A 21,120-nucleotide genomic window follows, 5' to 3' on the forward strand; every position below is an offset into this window, starting at 1 on the left:
ATCATTCCAAATTTCTTTCCATGTTAGCCATTGTCCTTCAGATAATTTCTAGCTTATCAATGCCTCTTTCTAAAGATTGTACCCGGAGACCCCTCCCAATGCCCCTGCCCAGGACTCTAATAAAATAGGACTCTCACTCTTATTCTAGATGCTATTTTCCTCAAAGTTTAAGCAAAAATGGCAAAGCCTTTATTGGTATTACATTACTAGGTTGACACACAGAAAGTCAACTTGGACTTTTTAAAATTTTATTTTAGAGATAGAGTGTGCATACAACCTGGGGAAAGGGGGGAGAGAGGGAGAATCATAAGCAGCCTCCGTTCTCAGTACAGAGCCCAATGCAGGGCCTGGTCTCATGACCCTGGGATTATGATCTGAACTGAAATCAAGATTCAGACACTAAACCAACTGAGCCACCCAGGTGCTCCTCAACTTAGACTTTTAAGCCTTTTAAATATTGACTGAAATTAAGCCACATTATTTCCTTTCTATATTTACAACAAATATCTACAGGTCATTATACATTCATTTTATAAATTATAATCTTGCCACCATTTTAGTTTCCCATTGCTTACAGCAAAAAATTCTAATCTTCTCCTCATGGAATTTAAGACCCTCTATAACTAAGAACTAACCAGCCTTTTTATCTTCATTGTCCACTGCTATACCAGTTCTTACTTATGCTAACATTACTGTCCAGCTGTCCTGTGACTCACACTGTCCAAACAACCATGATATTCTCTACCTCCCTGACATTTCTTACACATTATCCCCTCTACGTGGCATGATATGTTGAAATCTCTTAGACACTAGAGCTACAAACAACTTCATGAGCTATAAAATTATAACTATCCTTCAATGTGTAGTTTCAATACTATCCCCTTCACTAAAACATTCCTACCTCCATGTCTCCCAACCATGGTATAAACACACACATGCCTCACAAACCACTGCAATGTGAATTAGTCTTTCTATTTTCCAAAATACCACCCTACGCCTGGGTAGTGTGGATTATAAAGCTTATTGGTCTTGTTTTACAGTATAGTTTTTTATCCAGCTCTTTCTTCTTACCGATTATAAACTCACAGAACTATGATCTACCTTTGTGTATCTTTAAATGCTCATACAATTTTTAAAATTCAGAACACTTGAGGAAGTGAAATACTTGCAAAACTTATTTCTAAAGCTTAAAGATATCTTTAGAGGAGACAGAGTATGTAGAAAAAATTTAAAGACAGTGAAACATATTCATCTCCAGCTATTTCCCATCTTCTGGGAAATAAAATATCACCATTATTACAGAAATAAGTAGGAAAGGATTCATCACTAAATTCCCGTAACAATCTCACTAGCAGATGCTTTCAACATTGGATATTTGAAAACATCAATTCAGATAAGCTCCAGTCTTAATACTACTTGTGCTGATGATCTGTATTGGTGGATAGCAGAAATACCAACCAGCAAATGTTTGCTAATCAGAAAATATCAGATGAAACATACAGACTTTTATGTTAAGCAGATTAAGAAATTGAAATACTAGACAAAATTCACAAAACATAGCCCCTTAAGTGGCCTGATATTGGGGGGCGGAAACCCAAGAATCATCCTACCTTGGATACATACCAATTATGAGAACAGCTGCTTTCTTTGGAATGGTGGTAACGAATCTTCCCATTTTCTCCAAATAACACTGTTCTCTCAGATCTACAATCTTTCAAAATGTAGAAAAAAGTTGATTATTTACTTCAGCTATGAACAGAATTTCAAGATATATGATACATAGCTTGAAGCTTTGTAATTTATATAATTTATATTTATGGGAATGCATGTTTTTAGATGCTTTGACCTAGACACTGTACTTAGACTTCACTGAGATAATTTATAAATCATAATGTTCTTTTCTTTACCCAAGTTCTTCAGATTTAATATTTCTTTATCCAGCTTTTGCAAATCATGAGTCACATCGAGGTTTCAAATTTATATTACATGGCACTAATACGGCTTTCTCCCCCATCTCTCACTAGGATATCCTGGGTTATAATAAAATACTTTGTATAAAAATACTAAAGTAAAAGTTCACAAGTTTTATATTTAAGTTTTTTTATATTTAAATTTTTAATGTTTATTTTTGAGAGAGAGTGAGTGCACAAGTGGGGGAAGGGCAGGGAGAAAGGGAGACACAGAATCTGAAGCATGCTCCTGGCTTTGAGCTGTCAGCACAGAGCCTGACACAGGGCTTGAACTCATGAACCATGAGATTATGACCTGAGCCGAATTCAGGTGCTTAACTGACCGAGCTACCCAGGCGCCCCGAAAGTACACAAATTTTAGCAGGGACATGTCAAGTCTCTATCATGCACTCAGCAATTTCAAATTCCAGTGTCACATTTTAATTGTTGGAAACTAGAAGAAATAGGCAACTGTGGCATGAGAAGCTTAGATGATGTTAAGGAAGTATTATTTAAATAAATTGTCACATTGTGCTATTATTTGACTGTGGAATTAACCATTACTGGCTGATTTCATTGCCATTTTAAAATATTGTTACTGTTAACCTTTGTTCAGGGCTTATTAATCCTTTTAACCTTCTCTTTCAGGTGATGACAACTGAATAGAATTGCTACCAGGAGAGACTCTCCCTGTGCAGTAATGACAATGAACAGAACACTTTCACTCTGTGGTCCAAATCGGAGTGGCAAGCCTGCTCTAGTCAGAGGGAGCTCTGGTGCTCAGCTGGACCAGTTAACAGTGGTGCTTCTCGAATCATCAGCAAGGTGGCTGATCTTGGACTGCAATGAGGGAAGGCTGAAGGGAGCCCTGTGCTCTGACCCTCTGGCTCCCGGCCTTGAAACGACTTGCTTCTTGTACTGAACTGCCTGGTCCTGTAAGTTGTGTGTCCTCACTCGCTCTGTTCTGCAAAGGCTGCCCTTTTGCGCAGGTGCTGTCCCTCTGCAAGGCAAACCTTGTATCCCTTGGGACTGAGCCCCTCTGCCTTGTCCTCAGTGCTCTGACAGCTCTCAGGGGCTTAGCTCACCTTGTAGCTTAGCTTAGCTCATCTTTCATCACTGGGCCAACATACTCCTCTGTCTTCCCAAATAGTAGGAAAGTTCCCTGAGGACAGGCTTGGCATCTCCAGACCCACATTTGTTTCCTAATTCTAGATTTTAGTGCTGCAAAACAACTACCCTCCAAGGCCTCCCTTATTTTCCCCACTGTTGTCAAGTAAAATTAACAAAGGTGAGTGGGGAAAATGGGAGGTGAGTAATTTATTTTTAGTGCTCTAAACTAGTTTAGGGGAAAAAGGTATGTCACCTGGATAAATGAAGCAAGAATCCTTTCTCAAAGACTATTTTTTAAAAAATCTCATCCTTACAAAAAAAGACCCATATCTCATGAAAATCTACATGAACATAAACTTGAAGATTCAGGCTCTGTCCAAGTTAAGTTCAAGTTAAACTGAAAGCGATCAGTTCTCATGAATTCAGAGATTTAAGTTTATATACATTGGATTAGGAATTGAAAACCAGACAAAGTCATCCTTTCTTTTACAGCTTAGTTCTGATTATATCTGCAACATATCAGAATAACTACCCTTGAAATAAGCATGATCAATTTTTGATTTAGAACAAAAGGCAGAAGGATGAATTCACAGAAATTATACCTACCTGTGAATGTGTTCTGAGTGATAAAATCCATCAACTCAAACACCTTGGAGAAAATGCCAGGTGATGCCCTTCTATGGTTATTTCTTAAAGGCCAACCTCTAGTCCAACCAGCTCCCTGGGAAGTTATCCCAGCAAGGACCCAGATTCCATTGCCTCTTCTACAAACAAATGGACTTCCAGAGTCTCCCTTTTGTGGGACAGAAAAAGATGAAACTTGAAAATATTCACGAGTTAAAAGTATTTCAGCACAGGGGCGCCTGGGTGGTTCTGTCGGTTAGGTGTCCGACTTCGGCTCAGGTCATGATCTCACGGTCCATGAGTTCGAGCCCCGCATCGGGCTCTGTGCTGACAGCTCAGAGCCTTAAGCCTGTTTCAGATTCTGTGTTTCCCTGTCTCTCTGGCCCTCCCCTGTTCATGCTCTGTCTCTGTCTCAAAAATAAATTAACGTTAAAAAAAATAAAAAAAAAAAAAAGTATTTCAGCACAACAACAAACAGCACTCGTCCCAAAGAGAGAAGTAGTAGAGGCATATATACCCACTGGTTACTATCAATCAACATTTTTTTTATCCATCTTTTTGCCTCTTCATCATTAGTTTCAAGGTACAGTCTTTTTGCCCAAATGTAACCTCCTTACAATTAGTGCCTGCAATCTTGTTGAGCTAACACTTAATTTCTCTCTTACCTCTACTTGTTTGTGAACAACCACATGCATTCTGCAACCAGTGAAAGGAGCAGGGGGAATTGACAGGTACATTCTTCCACTCTACTTTGCCATCTGGAATTGCTAGGAAAGACTGGGTCATATCCAAGCCTACAGCACCCGTGAATTGAGTCAAGTTCATGCAATGGCTGAAGGCTCTCAGAACAGAGGCCTAATTTTGTCCCAGGGTCTATATGTATAGACTGTTGGTTCTCAGAGTAGAGGACAAAGAACCCATGATTTTAGGATCCTTTCTTTAATAATCCTTCATAATAATGTAGTGCTTTGGGAACATGGGTCAATTCTGTGCCAGACTAAACCCTCTTCAAAAGGCAGAGAATTGAGGGTTTAACTGCCCGCCCCCCAAAGGATTGCCTCTCAAGGATGCAGATAGGATAAAACACCCTTAATCTACCTGTGTCCCAATTTAGAAAGTGGGATAATTGTAAGTTTCTATCTCTTCCCTTCCAAACTCTCCCCACTCCTTGTCCTGTCACCACCTGCCCCCTTGCTCCAGAACAAAAAAGTCAAGAAATTTTCCAACAGATAATTTTAGGGAGCTTCCTACAGCAGTTTCAAGCTGCTTGCTGGGGAAGAATAAAAACTCCCGACTCCTCCAATTAAAAAAAAAAAGTGGTTTTCCAATTAAATTATCTTCTCTAAAACTTAAAACTCATGTCTTTCACAAATTGGTCTCCTTTTCCTCTAACTTGTGAAGATCGGTCTTCTTTATAAGCTACCGTAGTCAGCCTTGGGAGGTCATTCACAACATGTTTTAACCAACAGTTACTATAGCTGTGCCATCTTTGGTCAAACATTGTACAAACATTGCATTCTGCACTCAACACTTAAAAAAAGTCACAATGTTTAACAAAAAGTGGAATGAAAAATAATTTACAGATAGACTAATCAGATAGAGCCAAAGTGCTCTTGCACCATTGCATTAGGTTGGAAATGTTGAACCCCCCTCCCCATCTTCCCTCCTTCCATCTTCCCAAAAAGAGGGGTGGGGGTAAGAATGGGCACGGAACAGGAAAGAATGCTCTCAGGCCAGGTCAAGTAAACCTTTTCAGTAGAAGCATGGTGGAAAGATGAACAAAAAAAGAATGTTGAAGCAATTATTCCCCAAAAGCAGCTCATGGGAAAAGGCAGAATCCACTATCACTTATATGATACTGAATAACTGGGTTGGCTAATGCTTTTTACCTGACAGGCCTCCTTTTCCCCATCAGGAAAACTGGCACACATCATGGTCCTCCCCAGGAGAGGAAAATTCATACCCGTCAGCACAGAATTACACGTTCTGTCGTCCATGATGGGAAGCTCTACTTCTTGTAGGACGTCTGAATACTCTGATGCTGTGGAGATGGACTGATGAGTTAGTCAACAATTGTCCTCACTGAAACAAATCAGTAAGAACCCTACAAGTATAAAACTATTTCAACCATGTTTAGGGGCACCTGGGTGGCTCAGTTGGTTAAGCATCTGACTTCAGCTCAGGTCATGATATCACAGTTTGTGAGTTTGAGCCCCGCTTTGGGCTCTGTGCTGACAGCTCAGAGCCTGGAGCCTACTTGAGATTTTGTGTCTCCCCCTCTCTCTACCCCTCCCTTGCTCACGCTCTGTGTCTGTCTCTCAATAATAAATAAATGTTAAAAAAAAAAACCTATTTCAACTATGTTTAATCAAAATGTGGAAGTCCTTTTGTAAGGTGTGAATTATATTCTTTCCTAAAATCAGATATGTGATAAAGGACATTTTTTTATTAGCAGATTTTTTTTAAGGTAATATAGGCAACTGTATCTTTCCTAACCATATACTTCAAGTTTTCCTAAGTGGAAAACTTTAGTCAATAAAGCAGTATTTGTGAAATTCTTATTTTTGAAAAATCATAATATTAAAGACAAGGAAATTTAACTATTGTGACTATTTCCTGATTATCCCTTTACTGTATTCTTCTTCATCTGTCATAGTTACTGCTGGTTTTCTTTTTCTGACACATCATAACCAAAATGGTCAGCAGAAGTTTTATGTTGAGCCTTAGATACAGACATTTTTATGGTAAAAACAACAAGAAATTCTCACTGGATTATAACTCGGGAAAAAAACAAAAACAAAATAGCATAAATATATTGCTCGTGGCCACTACAATTTCTGCTTCTAGTGGGCAAAGAAATCTAAAACTACTATATATTTTTTGATGTCTCTTACTCTCTGAAATCTTGCACCATCCACTGGTCATGCAAAGAAGCCCTGCTTCAAATTTATCATCTTTATGGGGAAGACAGATTGGCTGAACAGCAGTTCCTGGAAAAAGAAAATTTTAAGGTTCCTAGATAGGCAAGTGATGCTGAATATATTTAGAAAAGTAACATCCAGTTGTTTTCATGGCTTCTACACTTTCCCTCTAAATATAATATTGATATATATTTTAAGTTTTCCCCTCTCATAAAAAACTATTCCATATTTGTAGAAATTTAGAAAAATGCAGAAAAAGTAAAATAGGAAGACCATAATCCAGTGTTATACACACCACCTTGACCCTCCAAAACTCACATTTTAGGGTATACACTTGTCCTTTTTTTTTTCCTTCCAAGATTTTATTTAAATTCAAGTTAGTCTACATATAGTGTAGTACTGGTTTCAGTATAAGTCAGTGATTCATCATTTACATATAATACCCAATGTTCATCCCAGCAAGTGCCCTCCTTAATGCCTATCACCGATTTAGCCCATCCCCCCACCTACCTCCCCTCCAGCAACCCTCAGTTTGTTCTCTATCTTTAAGTCTCCTATGGCTTGCCTTCCTCTCTGTTTTTATCTTATTTTCCCTTCCTTTCCCCTATGTTCATGTTTTGTTTCTTAAATTCCACATATAAGTGAAATCATGGTATCCGTCTTTCTCTGACTTCTTTTGCTTAGTAAAATAAACCCTAGATCAACCCATGTCATTGCAAATGACCAAGATTTCAATCTTTTTGATGTCTGAGTGATAATATTCCATTGTATGTATATATGTGTATGTATCTTTTTTTATCCATTCATCAGTTCATGGGCATTCCTTAATTTGGCTATTGTTGATAGTGCTACTATAATGCTATAAACATTGGGATTTATGTACCCCTTTGAATCAGTGTTTTTGTATCCTTTGGATAAATAATAGTAGTGTAATTGTAGAGTCTTAAGACAGTTCTATTTTTAACTTTTTGAGGAACATCCATACTGTTTTCCAGAATGGCTGCACCAGTTTACATTCCCACCAACAGTGCAAGAGGGTTCTCCTTTCTCCACATTCTCATCAACATTAGTAGTTTCCTAACTTGTTAATTGTAGCCATTCTGACAGTTGTGAGGTGGTATCTCATTGTGGTTGTGATTTTTATTTCTCTGATGAGTGATGTTGAGCATCAACATCCAAATTTCTCCAAATTTCTCTTCTTTGGAGAAATGTCTGTTCATGTCTTCTGCCATTTCTTAACTCGATTATTTTTGGGGTGTTGAGTTTGGTAAGTTCTTTATAGATTTTAGATACTAGCCCTTTACCCAGTATGTCATTTGCAAGTATCTTCTCCATTCTGTAGGTTGCCTTTTAGTTTTGTTGATTATTTTCTTCACTGTGCTGAATCCTTTTATCTTAATGAAGTCCCAATGGTTCATTTTTGCTTTTGTTTCCCTTGCCGCTGGAGTCTAGTAAGAAGCTGCTATGGCCAAGGTCAAAGAGGTTGCTGCCTGTGTTCCCCTCTAGGATTTTGATGGTTTCCTATTTCACCTTTAGGTCTTTCATCCATTTTGAATTTACTTTTGTGTATGGTGTAAGAAAGTGGTCCAGTTTTCCCAACAACCTTTGTTGAAGAGACTCTTTTTTCCATTGGATGTTCTTTGCTGCTTTGTCAAAGATTAAGTGACCATATAGGCATGCGTCAATTTCTGGGTTCTATATTCTGTTCCACTGAGGGTATACCCTTGTTTCTAAAGGATAGTTTCCCCTAATGGTAATCCAGTACTACTATGTGGCAAGCACTTTTCTAGACTCCAGTAAATTAGCAGAAAGATAAATCCTTTACATACAAGGGTGTGTGTTGGGGTAGCAGGAATGCAAATTATAAATAAAATAACTTATTTGGTTGTTAGGTAATATCACTCCGGAAAAATCAGAGTAGGGTAAAGAAGATCCAAAGTCTGGGGATTAGGGAAGATGGCATGGGAAATGTAGTTTTAAATATGATAGTCATGGCAAGTGCCTTTGAGTAGATAACATTTCTTTTAAGTAGGCTTCATACCTAGCCTAGAACCCAATGCAGGGCTTGACCTCACCACCCTGATATCAAGACCTGAGCTGAGATCAAGAGTCAGACACTTAATTTACTGAGCCACCCAGGTGCCCCTGAACAGATGACATTTGAGTAAAGCCTTGTAACCAAGTGGTTATCTGAGCAGAAAGTATTTCAAGAAAATAAGAAACAGAATGGAAAGTCCCTGCAGTGGGATAATGTCATATATGCTTGAGAACAGTTGGCCAGAATAGCTGGAACAGATTAAGGGGAACAAAATAGTGAAAAAACAAAAAAACAGGCTAGATCTAGGGCTAAGAGGACAGAGATGGCAATTGATAAAAATATTGATTTCCATCTGAGTGTAATGAAGAACCACTGAAGTGTTTTGAACAGAGTGACATAATATAACCTAGATTTTAAAAAGTATTATTCTGGTTGTTAGGTTAATAATAATTAGGCTTTCAAAAGAGAAAGCTAAAGACAATTTAAGAGACCATTAAAATTAACCCAAGCAAGAAAGGATGGTAGCCTGGAACAGGATGGTAAGAGTAGACCGGGTGAGGCAGAAACCATGGGACTTTTGTGATGGATTAGGTACACAATGTGAGAGAAAGATTTAAGACTGAGTGCAAAGTGTTTAGCTTAAACAACTGGAAGGGTAGAGCTGTCATTCAACAAAATGAAAGACTATGGGTAAAGTAGATAGGATACAGGGGATAATCAAGACTCTGTTTTAAACATATTGTTTGAGATGCCGATTAGCCATCCGGGTGGGTGACCAGTAGGCAGTTAGCTATACGACTCCTATTAATCCCAGCAGCATGTGTGATAGGTAACATTTGGGATAGACTTCAAGCAGATGGTGTTTACAACCTTGAACCTGGAAAAGAATACTAAAGGAGGGCAGATACAGAAGAGGTCCAGGGACTGAGCACTCCAACAGAGGTCACAAAGAGGAGGAGGTATCATCATAGAAGACTAAGAAAGGGTGCAAAAAGAGGTAGGAGGAAAACCAAGGGACTTCTGGAACTCAACTGAAGAAAATGTTTCCAGGGAGAGTATGAGCAAGTCTGTCAAAACTTTTGCCAAGTAAGCTGAGGATTGAGCATTTACCTTTGAAATTTAGCAACATGGAGGGCAGTGACTGTGACAAGAGCAGATTTGGTGGCAGGTCGGGGTGAAAGTCTAACTTGGATGTCTAACAGATATCTCAGACCTAATACACACAATTACGAGAACTGAGGAGAGGAAAACAACATACCTCCCATAAGTGGAACTTCATAGCTTTTCTATAAAGGGGAACAGGGAAAGGGGCAATAGTTTTTTTTTTTGGTCACAGGTGATGGGAATTCCAGCATCTAACTTGAATGAGGCTTGCTTGCTCATGATTACAGATCCTTCAGGGAACCTTCCATCCAGAGCCAAGATTCAAGCAGGTAAGTTTCCTGATACCCTCACTTTATGTGCCTTATCTCTCTCTTTTTTCCCCCCTGTCTTTCAAAGCATCACCTGTTGTGAAGTCAGGGGTTACATGGGAGACACAGATCAGATTCACCCATCCCCCACCTCTCCTGCCATATAGGCTCCTTGCATGACAAGTTAAAGTTCTAGGTTCTTAAAGATCAATGGGATGCCTCAAGGGAAGTGGCTTATTTCAATGCCTGGCCAATTCTTCTAGATTTGTGCTCCTTCATTGTTTTGGGTCACGGATCACTTTACTTTTTTGCATTAAAAACAAAAAGATTTTAAAATTTTTTTCTAAAATGTTTAGATTACCTGTGCTCAGTGTCAGATATCTAGTCCATAATGAGGACAGAAAGAAGTCTCTGAAAACATTTTCAAATGTCCCAAAGTCCCAGGCTGGAGCTGAGTATAAGTCTAGAATATAGCCCAGTCAAGGCAAAAGACTTAAAATGCAGATTAAGTTAAGCATATAGAATTTGTGTCTGGGACTTTCAGTCTTTACAGTGCTTTTATATGTTATAAACAAAATTTTAAGAAGGACAAAACTTAGCTATTCTAATAGTACCAGATATACACAGAAATTGTTAACCGGTACAGAATTAATAAAGCACACTTTTCTCCTACATTTTTAAAATATGCTAACCCCCCTTACTTACCAAACTTGACTTTGTGTTTTAAATACAGCAGTGCAATATCAGAGCTCATATATCCAAGTCTGTTGTACTCAGGATGGATAATCATTTTTGAAACAGGAATCTTCTGTTCTTGTTTACCCTCCGGAAAGAGGTTGTGCCCCCCAGTCACAGTCAGACTCTTAATTTGCTTCCTAAAACCAAAGAAAAACGTTCCAATAAGTATAGCTGTTTCCCCCAGGAAAGACGGTCTTGTTTTCACTCACTTAAATGAAAAGTGATTAATGTAACTTGAAGCATTTCTAAGTCTTCAAAGATGTACCTTTATTAATGATTACTACAAACTATCATAATTGCCTATAAATTATAGGGATCTGTAAAGTCATGGCTTTCCATCAGAGTGTTCACATTCTGTGAACCCTTTCCCCTCTCAACAATTGCAGTTCTGCATGAAATATTTAAAAGCAGCCTTTTTCTTTTTTTGTACTAGTCTATATATGCTCTGTCATTTTTAACGAGATACAAAAGTTGTTCCTAGAACTGTCCTTTTCTTATTATCAGCATCTCTCTTAATCTGGCTAAGTATCAGTTCTTTTCACAGTATTGTTTTCCTCCTAATGACTGAAATTCGTATTATTAAAACGTTGGAGCCTCCATTTAACAATAAATGTCAATAATTTATTAGAACAAGTAACCATCGCCCCCACCTCACCACTAACTCCACAAATTATAGAGGACATCTAGGATCTCTGGGGTCTCTAATTAGTAGAGTAGGAGGCACAGGAAATCTTGAGACAGATAAAGGTTTCCTGGGATCAGGAAGGTCAGTGAGTGGGTGGACGAGGTGGAAAAATTCAGAAAGGGATGGGGATTGAACTTTGCAGGGTATTTAGAGCTTCAAATCTCTCAGTCCCATTGCTAGGAGCCAAGGTTTGATAAGTAATGGAAATCCACAACTTACTCATTGAGGCCAACCAAGCAGTGTGCTGCTGTAACAACCAGATCATCTTGGATCAAGCTTCCTGCACAGAAGCGGTGCTCGCCTAATTTTAGGGAGACCTGCCGAGAAGAAAAGTATGAACACAACTAATATGCATCTCCCCATGATGTCATCTCCTTTAGAAACACTTGAAGTCAACTCTCCTTGTATAACATTAAGTTACCGATACAATTGGTTAGGAAGAGATTTCCCCCGAAGTAAACTTTTTGGCAGACAGGGTTGAATGGGCTTAAGAGAAAAATCACCTGTTAACCAGAGCTGTGATATTGGAAACCAGAGGAAAATGTCAGCATTTCTCATTCAAGAGCTCAGTGCTTTGGTTATCCTGACCTGCCACGGTTGTCCACCAACTGCTGAATCCCTCCAGCGAGTACTTCCAGAGAAGAACCCAGAATCCAAGACAGTTGTCCTACGTTCGACATCAACAGCAGGGATCCCACACTTCAGCCCTGTGTGTGAGAGAGAGCACCTGTGTGTGTGGGCACGCACCCGGAGCACCTCAGGTCAGGATTCCCTTGATCAAGACTCCACCTTCAGATTTTCCTGGCCTCACACAGATGTTCTGATATCACCGAGCAGCAGACTATCCCTCTTTTTTTCTCAAGATACTCCCAAGGCTGTCCCACAATTACCCCATGTTGACTAGAACTTGCCTCAGGACTCCCCTGCCTCTTTATAGCCTGAGCTGCCTTAGGAAGTCCCAGGGGACTTGGCGGGGGGGGGGGGGGGGGGGGGGGTAGGATGAGCTCGCTTTCCCTCTGGGGATCGATTTGGGGGTTACTCTGGGAGGGTGAGCATTATGTAAATTAGGTGGTCATAGAACACCATATGTTACTCAGAAAAGAGACATTTGGCTTTAAGCTACTTCCAATTGGCGATTGTTCCGTGGAGAAGGCGCCTTAGCATAAGTGCCTAAAGCCTGGAACTCCAGAATCCAAAGAATTTCCAAAAGAAAACCTGGCGCAGGCCGGTCTTTGGGAACTTCTGGGCCTGTACCGGTCCCTCACCCTTCCCTCTCCGTGGCCGAGGGAAGTAACTTAAGTAACGAAGTCTCTCTCCCTCGCCAGCACTCAGCCCTGGGCCGCAGCGTCGGCGCCCAGAGTCCGGGGTCCGGGCTCACCTAGGCTTTGGGGGAGGCCGACGGCGAGCAACAGCAGCAGACCCGCCCCGGCCTGCGCCCGCATGGCCCCCACGCGCCGGGACCCCGCCCCGCTTCCTCCGCCGCAGCTGCGGAAAGCGGCGACAGCAGCGAGCCCCGCAGAGCGCCCGCCGGGCTCTTCACTCCTGCGCGGGCGCCAATGAGCCGCACCTGCGGCGCCGGCCGGCTCACAGCTGTCTCCGCCCGCGCTCAACCCACGCGCGGCCGCCCCACATTTCACAGCTACCCGCCTTTTGGCCTCTAGGTGGTCGCCGCTCACAGGTGTGCAGAGGGCCCTACCGTCAGATCCAGGTGATCTGGAATCTGATCAATGGCCTGGAATCTGATCAGTGGCCCGGAATGCTCAGCGCCAGGGAATTCTGGCCCAGACCAGGGAGTGTGGCCCAAACCCAGGGGCGAGGAAGCCCCCGACTCCTGGAAGCTTACTGAGGCATTAATAGCACTGCCCCTACTTCTAACAAGCTTGTGGAAGCCTTTGACATTCAAGAATTTCAAATAGAGTGGGTATGAAAGAGCTGGTTTATGCTGTCATCCCTTTTCCGGATGGTTGTGTCATTAGCTTCAGTGGAATGGGCCAAAGCTGTAGGATCCATCATTTAAGATCATTAAAATGAATTCATCGGTAATACTATCATGTCAGCATTATTTCCCATAAATATTACTTTCTAATACGTTAGCTTGAGGTTGAGAGAGGAACAAAGCCAGAATTTGTAATGTATGTATGTTTCATCAAAAAAATTAGAGCAAAGCCCGTGGACATTCTATATATAACTAACACCAATCTCCTAGGCCCAGTTGTCTTCTGTGAAAAATAGAAATAAAAGCTCCTTAAGGTAGGAGGTATACAGATTAGGGAGATAGGCAGTAGACAGATGGACAGGAAAACAGAAGATAGTCAAGGTGGAGGGAATGCAGGTACAGGCAGGTGAGAATCAGCTGGGGCAATGACCCCTGTAACTGTAGAAGGTAGCAGAAGATGAATGGGCACCTTTTGGTGAAAAGCTAAAAGAATGTAATTGGCCCTGAAACTTGAAAGTCTCCTTCTTATCTCATGAACCTAAAAGGGGTTTCTCGGATTTCTGTGTCCCATCTTACAACATTAAGAAGCATTGTCCGATTAGAGGCACATGTGGTTAAATTAGTAGAAACTAAAGTAAAAACATTAGTTCCTCAGTCACACTAGGTATATTTCAAGGGCTCAATAGGCATCTGTGGCTAGCGCCTACCATATTGGAGAGCAGATACAGGATACTGCCATCATCACAGATAGTTCTATTGGACTGCACTGCTCTTGAGAATAAATAGCAAGCACCATTTTATTTATTTATTTTAAATAAAGACGCCTTGGATAACAGTTTTAGTAGATGACTCCTGGGTTTGGGGCTTGGGTGTCCAGGGGACAGTTGGGAGGGAGCTCAGTAAGGTAAGCAGCCTTTCTGTGAAAACAAAGCCCTGCACCACCAGGGCTCCACGCTTGAGGACTGCAAAGGAAATTCGCAGGTATGGTGGCTGCCTGACCAATGCCCCTCACCACCTCACCTTTAAAGTTTGCTTTCACTGTAGTGATCTTACAAGGATTATCAGAGCCATCCCTTGCCCCAGGGGCAAACTACTCTCCAATAAAAGCTCAGACCCTCCAGATGGACCCAAATACCTCTTTCTTCTTAGCAAGGAGTCAGATTAAAACCATTACAAAGCTGTTACCAAACAAAATGGGAGAGGGAAAGAAAAATGCTCATGTGATGTGCAAGTATAGTTGGACCCACAGTGTTCAAGTTCATGGCTAACCTTTACATGGGGCCTGCAGACTCCGTCAGTTTGCACTCTTCTGCACATGATGCACACACAGCTTTGCAGGATATTCAGTGATTTCTTTCATACCCAGAAGTCTCCATGGAGTTGGGCATGGTCTCATTTCCTGTTACAGAACAGCTCTCTTTGTTTCCAGAGTTCAACACTCACAGCCTGAAGTGAGACCTTGTCCTTTTATGAGGATTGGTCTCTTATAGGCCTACCAAAATAATGCCTTCCCATTAAATAGGAAAAGAGCTATTCAATATGAATTGTACACCTATTTGATAGGTTGTTCGTTTTAAATTTGCTAGTAAGATGATGGTTTAAGTATAAGTTGAGTTTGTGGTGATGTCACAGCATCTAAATGGAAATATTCATACACACGCGTAAGGGAAGGATGTCAAGAAGGGACAGAGTGGGCTGAACTATCCCAGATTGCATTTGTGATGTATGAGAAATCTGCCTTTAATGTTAACATATCTTCATCATGGCAGGATATGCTCCTATTGGAGGCCTTCCAAGACCCTTAATGAAGCCCCACCTCTAAGGATAGTTGTACAATTAGGAGTGTTAGTGACTAACCTATGAGCAATGAGCAAATCATGGGCAGATAATGTTTTGAGTAAAAAATTTTTCCCATCCAGACTAAACCACTGGTGTAAACTCTAGAACCCTCTCCCATGTCCCACAAGGGATTTTGCACTAAGATTCAGCACTAAGGGGATTATTGGTGACCTCAGAAACAGCAATTACTTGCATGTTTGTTGCAGGGACAGATCACTGTGAAGCAGAGAGAATGTAAAGGATGGAGGTAGAAAAAACAGGTGAAGACAATTCACTCAAATAGTTTGGCTCAGAAAGAAGAAAGACATGGTAGCAGCTAGAGATGAAAAGAAATACAGCAAGGACTTCATTTTTATTTCCAAATGATTTTGATGGTGGTTATCGGTATATGTGTTTTAAAATAGAAGAGAATTCACAAGAGCCAGTAGAAGGAAGAAGTTAAAGATGAAAAAGAGAGGTTAAGGGATGGGATGAAGCTTCACAAGAGGCAAAATCCAGAGCCTAGGGCCCTCTTCTTCCACTGTAGTAATAGGAGCGGGAAGAATTGAGTACAGGTGAGTTTGTAGAATGAGTATAGGATACTGAGAGAATATCTGTTTTCTACTTTCGTTTATTCTGTGAAGAGGTGAAGACATCTACTCAGCAAGATGAGAGGAAGAGATCAGGACTGCATAAGGACTGAAATCATCATTGTGAGGTGTGCAAAAGAGCAGGCATGAAGCACACAGAACAATGCAGTGAGTGAATGAATGAATGAATGAATGAATCAGGGAAGGAAGGAAGTTTTTTTCTTTTAAAGCAGACCCATCTAGTGACATGGATTTCAATGGGTACTAATCACAGAGCACTTGAGAGACTGAAAGAGACATAATTATTTTCATTATATTTTATATAAAATAAACATTTACATAAATTTTATTTTGGAAAGACCTAGGCAAAGTGTACATAATTGGACTTAAATGGGAGAAATACTTTATGGGAAGTAGATTTCTAACTGGCACAGCAAAAGTAACAAAAATGTACATTTATATACAACTGATCAAAGTAGGAAACAAAAACATGAACAAAGAACAGGCTGCAAGACATTTTCTCCCTGATAAAAGGAGGGATCTGCAAGGCAAATAATTTCCACGTTAGAAAAGCAAGCCATGGCTTCTACAGATATTTTAATTCCTTAGGAGGAAATTTTTAAAAATACTTTTTCCCCAGAAACATAACAAAATCACTTCATTTTCATGTGTACAGACTGCAAAATAAGAGTAACTGTCTCTGCCATGTTAAAGCACTTGGGCAGTGCAGTCCCTTTTATGGTTGTTTGTGTATGTGTTTTGTTGCGGTGATTATCTTAAGAATTTCTAAAATGAAGGGCAACACTAATCAGTTATCTCTTCGATGTAAAGGGCTTTCAATCTGGATTCAGGAGACACTTAGAGCTTGATAGTTTCACAGAATGAACTAGTCTCTCACTGGATGATAAACATGACTGAAACACCAGGTAGCCTGCCCAGGGTGAGGCAGTTCCTCCGGGGCAGTACAGGTCTACCACCCAGATTTCCAGATTCTTGGACTGGTGCACCCCTCTTTGGGCTAGCAAGGCAACCCCAAAAGCATGTTATACACACTGGAAACTTCCCAATGTGACATAAATACACTCCACTTGCACCACTTGAGAATGGGAAGAAACTCTGGGATTTCTGGACATAGACATGTCTTTCCATTTTGGGGTAAATGATGATCTACACTTACAAACTAATCGTGACCATATATTGTGATGGACACTGATTTTACAAGCTACATGCCCTAAAAGATTTTAACTGAAAGGATCTTTGGTGATAAAAAGAACACATTTTTATATGAGCCATTTGACATGAATATCATCAATTCTGTTGCATCATTTTATTTTGCTGATATCAAACCACTCCTTTGATTATAGTTATTTTATTTCTTCCCTTTAAGTTAATGGCTCCTAAAAACAAAAATAATGGAGGAAGTGCTATTTTTTGAAGAACTGTTCAACATATTTTTTTACATCAAAACTTCAAGAATAATTATAAAAGTTATAATGTTTCCTTGTGTGTGTGTGTGTGTGTGTGTGTGTGTGTGTATTTGGCATTGTAAGCTTTTATCTTAATTGCAGCCTAAATGCCAAGATTTGATAGGTCTATACTCTTTTAAAATGCCAAAAGATGTCAGATAATTACATTTTGTCATCATTGGGATAACAACATGCCATTTAATCAAAGTAAATGTGATCTGGAAACTAGGTGAAATATTAAAAACAAACAAACCGCCTACAACTACATTTGCCTTGATTGTTGTTACTAATATCCTATAGGTTGATTAACGTAAGAGGCAAATCCTTAACACATCAGAGCAAAAGTTTTTTCGTTTTCCCCTCAAAAACTGATTCTAATGAGTACAATTAAGAAATAATTAACCAAAGTTTACATGTGTATAACCAAAAGAGAGACATAGGTTTAGGAATATACCCTACGCCATGAACACCTTCTGAGTTTTACATACTGGGTGCCTTGTCTGGTGTATACAAATGGCAATTCCTCTCCATCTGAGGACCAAGAATTCTAAAAATGTAAGGTCAAATTATAGTCCAACTGCCACAAGTGCAAATTACCCTACCCAACCGACCTGTCTGTCAATCTTGAAACAATAGTCTCAACCAATCAACTGTGCCATAAATTATTCTTTAGAATTCTTTGGCTCATTGTAGCCTAGATTTAAAAGCACAACTTGAGAAGGGTTATAAAAGTCCATTAAAGTTGTTAGCCCACAGTGGTTCCGCAGCCTAGCTGCATATTAGCATCTTAACCTGGGCAGCCAGCATCTCAGAGATTTCCAAAGGTCCCCAGGTGATCCTACAGCCCAGCCAGGCTTGAGAGCCGGTATGTGTGAGGGATTAGTTCTCAAGTATCAGCTGAATGTGGCTCGTCAACCTGAGGGGCCTGGAATGTTTAATAGAGACAGTAAGAAACCACACATTTGTTTTTATTCCCCCTCCAATTATAGCTTTTGTAGGTGGGTTTGTATAGAACAGTTTGGATTTTCTCATTTAGTCCCATTGAAGAGCAGTTGCCCAGAAGCATCGTGCAACCACTATAAACCCCTGCATCAGATGAGGTATGACCTGTGACAAATGTCAGAGTCTCATGCTAGGGGCTGTGAAGTATTATAGGAAGTTGTAATTAAAGTGTCAACAATCCTCTTTGTTTTACGATAGACCTCAAAACAAATAAGCCCAAAAGAATATATCTCAGGATTCCCTAAAATAAAATATCCTTTCCTCCAAGGCATTTGAATCTTTGGTTTAGTTTACCTATGTTACATCACGGGACCATGTTTTATGAATACAGACTGAAAACATCTGGATCATTTAAAAAATTCTGAATAATTCTTAGGGTTGAAATAAACTGGTAAAGCCATTGTCATGGTTCCTGTGTCAAGGGACTGTCATTTCCTGGGAATTTTAAAGACAAGGAGAACTGGTTCTAGGTACGACAGAAGGACAGGTTAGATAGACTGGCAGTAAGAAGGGAACAGACGTACACAAGGAACTTGAAATGTAGCTGAGAAAAAAAAGCAAATGCTGCCCAGAGTAACACAGTCACAAAACTGATCACCAGATCAAGTGTTCACCCAGACTAAAGCAACTCCTGTCTTGTCCTCAGTCAACTTCCCTCCCGCTGAGGATACCCTACATATTTAAGGGTCCAGCGCAAAATGGAATTGCAGGATTCGTCGTTCAAAAATTATTAAGAATTTCAAGCAGAGCCTTTGACCAAGCATGGGTGCCTGAGTGCAGGACCCTGAGGGGCCACATGAAGTGCATGCTCATGAAGCTGGCTCTGAGACTCCATCTCAGAAAGGGCTATCAACTCTCATGCCAAGCATGCTTTTATTAAGGGCAATCTAGATAGATCTCCATGACTAGCCTGCTTTTATTGATAAGAATGAGTATTATTTTCATGTTACAAGAACCAAATAAAAATAGTTATAAAATACACTTAATATCTTTGAAAAATAACATGTGATTTATTTTCTTATAGGCACTATTTAACTATGAAAACTATTTCATTGGCTACATCTCAGTGACATTATTAAATCAGGATAAAAATATCTGACCCAACAAACAGTGCTTACTTTTAATGTTCAAAGAGTTGCCAGTGTGTGCACACAGAACGAGGCAGAGTGATAGTGCGAAGGGGAGGGGGAGGAGGGACAGAATGAAAGGAGAGATTGAGGGGAGGGGGAGAGACAGAGAGAGACAGAAAGACATGGGGAGAGAGAAAAGCACCCAAAAGAAGATAGAAGAAGTCTCCTGAAGGTCATGTGACCCCTTCCCTTAGAAACTTTTACACTTTGACTGCCATTTCAATTATTCCCACTAATGGCCCCTCATACCTTTAGCAGCACTTCAAGTAAGGCTGAGAAAAAAAAAAAGCTTTTCAAAACTTGGGGCTTAGTCTTTTCCATTAATTTCCTAAGTGTGAGTTTTGGTTACAGGTTATTTTAAAAAGTTGTGATTAGAGTCTTAGATACTGTTTTTAGCTAGGCTTATGCTTTTCAATTTGGGGGTGGGCTGATCATTCAAAATAAACTCTAGTATATTTCTTGGCCTTAGGACTACACAAGTATAATTTTGAAGACAAGAAAAATATTTTAAATAAAATTTTGGAAAAGGTTATGATATATAAGGCTAAAAGGACTATTAGAAACCGAAGATCATAGTGGTAATACATATATTATTGGATTATTGATCCATACAAATACATGTATGCCAATTCAAATTCTGTAATCCTTTGCATTTAAAGTATTCCTTCCATCATCCCTTTCCAAAGAAGTTTTTTTTAACTAGACTTACCTTGACAAAAAGATAACAACATAGAGGGGCAGTGTTTCCTGATACTGTGTTGAGAAGAAATAGACTTTTTACCCTGCCCTGGTCTGAGCACGTGAAATCTGAGTGCCTTCAGGCTACTACATGTTTAGGCCACCTGGCCCAGGGCTATGAACAACAGCACTTGGTGGTTGTTCTTCCTCCTCCTTCTCCTCTTCTTCTTCTTCTTCTTCTTTTTTTTTAAAGGTTATAATGATGGCCAAATTAGAATCAGGTGTTCCAATTTCTTCACTTCCAAAATATATTACCACCCAAACACTGATGTCTGATTCTTAATTTCTTTAGCTTCAGCAAGTGAATAATCAATACAAAATTTTTGAGGGGCTGTTAAAACTTAACTACTTTGTAATTCAGATTTGTAATTTTTGTATGATCAGTTCTGAAAGCTACTATTAAAACCAGTATGTACAGGAAAAAATGTGTGTACACATATATATTAAATATTTTATAAGTTATGAAATAAATAACACTAAAAAACAAAGGTCAAATTGTAAATTCAACTTTGCTACCTCTATCTTTTAAATATAAATATATATTTTTTAAATTACAAATTGAAATTTTTTCCCCTAGATTTTTTCAGCATTCTCCATGAAATCTCCAAAATTATAAATACAGAGCCAAGAACTCCAAGTTTCCATCACTCATGTTCTAAGCGCAGAATTCTCATTGAGACCCAGTAGACAAATCAATAGAGCTCCCTTTCCATCTGTTTATAGTCTGTGAAGATTTCTGTGATATACTGTAAAGATTTGTCAATGGTTAAATATAGTTTTCAAAAAAATAATAAATCTCTGGATGACTGAACGTTAAGATAACAAAGTAGAACATTTCTCTTAGTTAATATCTTTAATATTTCTCATGTAGAATATACTATTTTTTCTCCACCAAAATAACAATATATGTGGAGGCAGAAACATTTATGATTCTAAAAGCACTTCTGAAATCTTAGAGCAGAA

General features: G+C 39.7%; 1 protein-coding gene across 1 annotated transcript in view; it reads right to left on the bottom strand.

The window, feature by feature from the left end:
- OVCH1 (ovochymase 1) overlaps positions 1 to 14,801 on the bottom strand; it is an 84,626-nt gene extending 69,825 nt beyond the window's left edge. Inside the window, exons 1-9 of the mRNA XM_047066339.1 lie at positions 14,776 to 14,801; positions 12,856 to 13,190; positions 12,066 to 12,184; positions 11,697 to 11,794; positions 10,760 to 10,929; positions 6,578 to 6,673; positions 5,573 to 5,724; positions 3,666 to 3,852; positions 1,624 to 1,711 (exon numbers count right to left, since the gene is read on the bottom strand). Of these exons, the coding sequence (XP_046922295.1) occupies positions 1,624 to 1,711; positions 3,666 to 3,852; positions 5,573 to 5,724; positions 6,578 to 6,673; positions 10,760 to 10,929; positions 11,697 to 11,794; positions 12,066 to 12,184; positions 12,856 to 13,190; positions 14,776 to 14,801 (1,271 nt within the window). The remainder of the gene's footprint in view (positions 1 to 1,623; positions 1,712 to 3,665; positions 3,853 to 5,572; positions 5,725 to 6,577; positions 6,674 to 10,759; positions 10,930 to 11,696; positions 11,795 to 12,065; positions 12,185 to 12,855; positions 13,191 to 14,775) is intronic.
- Positions 14,802 to 21,120: the final 6,319 nt, after the last annotated feature.

The sequence above is a fragment of the Lynx rufus genome, unplaced genomic scaffold (assembly GCF_022079265.1).
Source record: "Lynx rufus isolate CCGP_SWC_20201006 ecotype Redwood Valley unplaced genomic scaffold, mLynRuf1.p SCAF_7, whole genome shotgun sequence".
NCBI classification, from domain to species: domain Eukaryota; kingdom Metazoa; phylum Chordata; class Mammalia; order Carnivora; family Felidae; genus Lynx; species Lynx rufus.